Source organism: Andrographis paniculata, unplaced genomic scaffold, assembly GCF_009805555.1.
Source record: "Andrographis paniculata isolate CXL003 unplaced genomic scaffold, ASM980555v1 Contig67END, whole genome shotgun sequence".
Lineage (NCBI taxonomy): Eukaryota > Viridiplantae > Streptophyta > Magnoliopsida > Lamiales > Acanthaceae > Andrographis > Andrographis paniculata.
Window position 1 is genome coordinate 638,297 of NW_026137603.1, and position 7,332 is coordinate 645,628.

General features: G+C 32.3%; 1 protein-coding gene across 1 annotated transcript; it reads right to left on the reverse strand.

The window, feature by feature from the left end:
- Positions 1–915: 915 nt before the first annotated feature.
- Positions 916–5,418, reverse strand: LOC127263236 (uncharacterized). The gene is made up of 3 exons (XM_051292261.1): positions 5,296–5,418; positions 1,258–1,366; positions 916–1,105 (listed from the first exon to the last, which is right to left on the reverse strand). Exons 1-3 carry the CDS (start codon positions 5,416–5,418, stop codon positions 957–959), a joined length of 381 nt encoding a protein of 126 aa, XP_051148218.1. The 3' UTR covers positions 916–956.
- Between the last annotated feature and the right edge of the window lie 1,914 nt (positions 5,419–7,332).

Sequence of the window (7,332 nt, forward strand, 5' to 3'; positions counted from 1 at the left end):
ATTTTAATGATTGGTCAACTTTTTTTTTGTATTTATTTCGACAATTTATCCGTAACAGCTATATTTTGGACGGAATTTCATCATATATATATATTTGTTACGTAATTCAAGCCATGAAAAATAGGTCAATTTTAGAATTTTCTATATACTTAGAAAATCTATATAAAATTATTTTAAAATTTGAAAAAAAAAATTATTTATTTCGATAGTTATCCGTAACAATTACATTTTGGACAGAACATCGTCATATATATATTTGTAATGCAATTCAAGCCGTAACAACTAAGTCAATTTTAAATAATCTATATATTAAAAAATCGGTATATAATTATTTTTAAAAATAAATTTATTTAAAAATTGAATAAATTTATTTAAAGAATAAATAAAAATAAAAATATGAAAACATTTTCATAAATCATACCTAAAATATAAATTAAAAAAAAATAATTATTTTTTTAAAACATAAAAAATATATTAAAAAAATTAAATAAAAACACAATCATATAATATTTAAAATAAACAAAAAATCAGCACTAAACAGTACATATAATTTTTGAGAAAAAATTTAAAATCACTTAGGGATTTTGAAAAAAAATTACAAACTATAATACAAAAAAAATGTCATTTTCTAGCGAAATTGAATCAACTGCAATAGTTTCGTCACAAAAAGTGGCTTTTGTTACAATTTTAATTGGAACAAAACAAATTTGTATTGGTCAACATTTTTTATTATTTGTTTCGATAGTTTATCCGTAACAATTACAAATATGACGAGACACAGTCCTATATATATTTGTTACGTATTTGAAACCGTAACAAAAAATCAGTATTATAATTATAAATAAAAAATTTTAAAAATTATATAAAATTATTTTTAAAAAATAATAAAGTTTTAAAAATGTTTTAACACTTTCCTAACATATTATATGTTAACACTTTCCCAACATACATATATTTTACCGAATACAAAATCCACCTTCTATTTCCATTTTCTCAAAATCTAACTCCCGATCTGCAAGGAAGATCTGGCCGACATCCTCTGCTCTATCCGTCGCCGATTTGAAGCTCATCATTATTGACGGTGTGAATCTTCTTGGGCACGGTGCTGTTCTCACAAAATCGAGCGGTGAGTTAAAACCTAAGTATTCTATGGTGTAGCTATGAAAATCGATTTTTAGGTTTTGAGTGTTCTAGATTTTTGATAATCTTCTTGTTCACATATTTAATTGGTAAATAGCGAGTTCAGAAAAATGTCACCTGAAGCTTTCCTTAACCACTGCTTGTCGTTTTGTCCATCCACAGGCTGGGGTTTAGAACCCAGATTTGTGTTCAATTTGTGCTCGTGCCTTATTTGGGAAAAAAGACACTGAAGCAGAATAATTAATTTTTTAAGTTTATTTGGATTTGCGTTTAGCGATGGATTTGGGTTTAACTATGACCACTAATAATATTTGGATTTTCTTCATAATTTTTAATTTTTATGTTGTGGAAACACAGAGAAATTTCATTTGTACTACTTAGCTTTCTGGTCCAAATTCTTAATAATGGCGTCGAATATTGGTATGATGGATAGTGCGCATTTTGTGGGGAGAAATAAACTTCTTGCGTGGATTAATTCCAGGCTTCAGCTTAGGTAAAGAATGAACTGTAGAGACTTTAAAATCAAATTCATTTTCTTACAGTAGTTGGGGCTTTTTTCTGTGATTTTATTTTTAGTTTATTTGACTGAATTTTTTATTGTCTGATGTTTTTTTGATGTGGAAGGAATGTGGTGATCTTAGATTCCGATGTGGTTGTTGATTCATTTATGAATTTTGTTTTGATTTGCATTGGAATTGTTTGATTCCATGTTGTTCTATATGTATACTTTTTTTTTGTTTTTTATTCATTCTTTTGACCATTAGAAGTTAGTTACATATATGCTGCTTTTAATCTTATATTGAAATCAATTCTATTCATCAAAGATTTGGCTATCTTAGATAGAAGTTGTTAGAAATATGAAATTTTGGAAACTTTTTATATTTAATGTGATGTTTTGTGAAAAGAGATAGTCATTTCATAGAGATAAAGGTAATGTTTACGAGTAGCGTCGAAATTAAAATAAATGTGTATGTAAACATAGCAAAGTTAGGTTGCTGGCCATATTTTGACAGCCTTTGTATCTTGCAATAACCATAGAAGAACTATGATTGTGATTAAGTTTTCATTCATCTAGAGGCTTAAGCAAAAATCAGATGAGAAAACCGATTCCATATTGCTTAGGCGGTGTACTATTTACACATATGTTAATGGTAATCCCACATTATGCCATAACACATTTTCAGTCGCAGCAAAAAATATTTGCATTCTAACTATTCACAGAGTTGCTAGAATTGAGGAATACTAATTTATTTCTTTATTTATTTTGGTGGGGTGATTTAATTAAGTAAGATAAATTATTGATGTGAGACAACACACTGATTGTAAAGTTTGTATTCTTGTCTTGGGAATGGGAGAGAGACAACTCTTATTCCATTTCCATATTCTTACTACACTAGGAGTAAGGGACTGTACAAAATAATTGTACTAGTAAGAAAGTAGATGTTCAAAAATTCAATAGTTCTTCACCAATTAGAAATAAAATCACATCAAAATATATGATAGGTGGTACATAAATGTCAACTCGCAATAGGGACACCAACATGCTTGCCTTCTACTGCTGCTTTTACTGTTACAATGTAATCTCACAACTCACCTATATTCATACCATACAACTCTCAAATTTGGATTTAATTTTCATTTGCTTTTACATTTCAAGTGACGAATGTCTTTCGTTTCTTGTGCTTTTTCAATGGCAGCAAACTCTAAAAGAGCTACATTTTTTCATGATAAGACCATTGTTGATGAGGACATATACGAGCCTTTTCCTAAGGCAATGATATCCATTAACTTATTGTCGCATGTTATATCTATTGTTGTTCATTCAAGCCTCTTATATGTACTTTCCCAAATCAGCACACTATATCAAGGCCATAAATTATCGATTATAGACAACAAATAAATATTGTAAATATGTTTGAATTATTATAGCTGATATGCATTCAACTTGCATTTAAATATCTCAAAATTTGAAGTAATTTCGTACATTTAAGGATGAACAGAAAATTGGCATTTTTTTTTTGTGTGTTAAGGTGTTTTTCTTTCATATAATAACAACTGCATGCTCATCCTTTTTACTCTACAGGTTGCTCTCTGAAGGTAATTGCTTTATACAAGAGAAGAGAAGAGCTGTAAAATACTTTCTTTTTTATAGTGAGGTATGCAACTTTCATTTTCTTTGCTCTTGAATGCATTTCTCAATATATTGATCTCAACTGCTATAAACATATATTAGGTTATTTGTAAATGCATAATATTATTCTCTGGTTATATTTTATTTTAGTGGTAATATTATTTCTACTAGAAGTTGATTTTATTTTGGCATTACATGAAACTGAGCTACTGTGTTCTTCAGAAAGAACAGAAACCACAATTGATTAAACGTAAAGTATTATGAATTGAACGTGTAGGTTTGGTTAATATTGTTCTGTATTTGAATGCAATCTATGAAATAGTGGCGTATAGTCGAATTTTGCTATTTTGTCATTTGGTTTCACAGTTTATTGTTGTGTGGTTTATCTTCCTAATGTTTGGTGGTCAGACTTCTTGACTAGTGCTTTCGGTTGTAGACATTGCTATGTTCATATTTAAGATATTGTCCATAGATCAAGCTGAATGATAACTTTTATTTTATTATGAAGTTTCCATGCTACTATTTTCTTGATATATTTATATATTTTATTATATTCATTCATGTTGTTTAGAGATATCATATTTCTTAATATTAGCTTTGGTTTTACATTTTTATATAGGTGATACCCTAACCATTGTCAAGGCATTTGTTACTGTTGTTACGGTCCCGGAGACCGTACTTATTCTCCGAAGTAATGCCGGAGTGAAATGCTCGATGAGGTACAAGACGGAGAAAACATCAAGTGGACTTACAAGGTTGTACAATTTTTTTTTAATGTTTATTCTTTTGGAAATTAAATTACTTTAGTTGCTGATATAATTCTTATATATCATTGTAAACACATTGCAGTTGGTTGGCTGCCTCTGATTGCTTCATCTGTGATTTTGCACTCGATGAGCTTGGTCGTTCATAGTTGTATTTTTTAGTCGACCTTAGGATTGTACTGCATTTTGATACATATTTATTTATTCACGTATTACTTTTGGATTTAGGGATCAAGTGTTAGCAAGTTGTTAGTTGGTTGTTATGGTGTATGGCTTGGTGAGTTTTGAAGATGTTTTAAAGTACTATTAACGTCTAGTATTCTATTTTTGACATGAATATGAATGTTGTTGGATTGATGTCATTGTGCAGATATGAACAAGGATTTCAGATTAATTATGATAATATTATATTTTAAATTATTTGTGATCCAAATTGATCAATAACAAATTTAACAATTGGATTTTATTCGTGGCGACAAAATCTTTATTTGAGACATGGACATCTATTGTAGCGAATTTTTTGTTACGGACATTGGCCGGTACGAAAAGTGTTTTACGTTTGCATTACATTTGTACCAAATTTTTCGTTGCGGAAAAATTTCGTAACAACCGGTTATCTGACAGGACACTACCTTTGTAACATAATTTTTTGTTACGGATAAAGATTGCAACAAAAAGTTGTCTAACAAGATTCTATATTTGTACTGCATTTTTTGTTTCAAAAATATGTCCTAACAAATAGTTCTCTGACAGGATTTAACGTTTGTTCCGAATTTTTTGTTACGGACATATGTTGTTCCAAAAACATGATCGATGCTTTTGTTACGTACAAAAAAACACAAAAAATATAATAAACACGTGCTTATTTTGAGGGTTGACCGCCACTTATTTGTTACGGAATTTGTTGCAACATAGACTTTTTGTACCGCGATTTTTCGTAGCGGTCAAAATCCGAAACAGAGTTGACACAAAAGACTATTTTGCACAAAAATTGGGTTTTCGTTACGAATTTTTGACCGTTACAAAAAGCCAATTTTTTGGTAGTGTGAATAAGCAGACTGCTCTAGAATACTGCCGAAATAACTTGAATTCGGATTAAGGTAAAATTATCCGAATATAAACTTGGAGTTATACTAACATAATAACTTAAAAATTATAAGTTAAATATTCAATTATTAAATTTCAAAGAATTTTTTCAAATACCTAAGTTATTAAGTAAATAATCTAAATCATATGTAAACCTATAATTAATTTGATTACCTTTATGAATGAATTAATGAAATTGAAATTGAAATCCAACTGCCCGATTTTCTTTACTTTTTTCCTCTCTTTCCTTTCTTTTATCTTTTCTTCTCCGAGGGTTCCTTCCTCTGTCTGTTCCATTGTTTGGCTTGATTGATTTTCGAAAGTATAAACAAATATATATATTTGTATATAAAAAAGATAATTACCATTATTATTATTATTATTATGTTCTTATCGTTATAATTATTATTATACTTATATTTATATATATATATTATATTTTATATATTATAAGTTTATATTTATCCATATAAATATAACAATAATAATATTGATAAAATATTTATATCCTTATCCTGGTTTATTTAAAAGTACTTTAATCATACATAATATATAAAATAAAAATATAATTTTTAGCAAAATATTAATTTTTTTATTATCAATAAAATTATTTAAATTTTTATTTGATATAACAATTTTATTTTATATATTAAAAAAATACAGGGTATTAAAGTAGGCCCATTGTGGATTGTTTGTTCACTCTTTTTTGTCCTCCAGCCATTCAATCCGGGTCCCCAATCACACTACTTTCTCAACCTTTAACACGGCAGGTCACTCTGGGACCCCCACGAACGAAATGAGCAAAAGATACCCAGGCTGCAAGCTCATCTCGAAAGAAGACAAAGATTACCGCAGCGCAACCGGCCGACTTAGAGGAACGCCGAAGGGTCAGGGAAGAATACTTGGCCTCTCTGCCGGTAGATTTGACCATTTTCCCTAAGTTTCGAGCGCTTGCCTCACAATTACAAGTGGCAGATATCATTACCTTCTTTTCTTCCTTTCATTAAACACTTAATGCATTAACATATTCACATAATTTACTTTATTTTTCGCCAGGTCTTTTCAATCAGACCACCACTCCAATTGTCTATCTTTCCGACCAATCTGACCCAAGACACTAGCCAACAACTGCTCCTGGCGGAACAACTTTTCCTTCCATCGCACCAACTCAACTCCCCCTGCTTAACCAAATCCCTGTTCCTGAGGTAATTCTCAAAGTTCACTTTGCCTAGTAATCCAATATCATAGCATTCAAACTTGATATCAGGGGCCGAATATTAAGGCAAAATTAGCCAACCGGCTGATCTACCAGTGATCGACCATGATGCAGGGGCCATTGGAGAGAGGCAAGCCCCGTCCGCTGGCATTCATGATCAAAAGCCAGCTCCCTCTTCCAAAATTCAAGACTGGATTCCTCCTCGGGTCATCGAAGTTCCAGAGGGGGGTTCAGAAACAGTCAACCAGCCGATGAACGACCGGGGTACGGAGGTACCGGTCGAGAGGCAAGGATGCCTGAAGAGGCCCCAGCACAACCTCATTCCCCCTCGCATGGGATCCTAGATGAGGAATCTTTTGTTGTAAGACACCTTACGTCAAATAATCCTTTGTTCAACATTTCTCGATTCTCAACACTTCGCTACTTCAGAAATCCAACCCTTCCGCGCCGGTGGATGACCAAACGGGCCCATCCCGAGAGGGTCCTGACCAAATTGTGAATCCACCTCATGAGAACGCCGACCAGTCCCGTACTAGGGAAGACGTCGTGGCTGCGACTCCTAAGGACTTGGCGCGGACCTTGACTGCCCCAGCTGGAACCCAACTTCCTCCGTGCCGGATCACATTTTTGGCTCCGTCAGCCCAGACGGCTACCTTAGACCAGGTAACCAAACTCATCACTATTCATCGTGAAGCAATGTGTCAGCACAATCTCATCAATTGTTCACCTTGCTGAACCGAGGCTTCCTAGATCCTCTTTTCACTGTGTCCTCTTATGCCGAAGTTCAGCGGGTATCAACAATCGTAGGCAGAACTCTCACCAGCATGACTTAGGGCAAGTTGAACGAGCTGATGGATAACCTTATTCAACTACTAAGCAACAAACCTGCTGACTCTCCTACCAGCCAAGTCCTTGACCGATTCTCGAGAGATTATACGAAGTCATCATGGACTTGCCACTTCTTCAATCGGTTGCGATTCAGGATCCCCGATCAT

Excerpts from the sequence above, each read along its gene's own strand:
- LOC127263236 (XM_051292261.1), bottom strand. The coding sequence starts at position 5,418 with ATGGAACAGACAGAGGAAGGAACCCTCGGAGAAGAAAAGATAAAAGAA. Across the intron at positions 1,367-5,295 it reads TCATTAATTCATTCATAAAG|TGTCTTTTTTCCCAAATAAG; the intron begins GTAATCAAATTA and ends ATTCTGCTTCAG. Across the intron at positions 1,106-1,257 it reads GTGGTTAAGGAAAGCTTCAG|CACCGTGCCCAAGAAGATTC; the intron begins GTGACATTTTTC and ends TTGTGAGAACAG.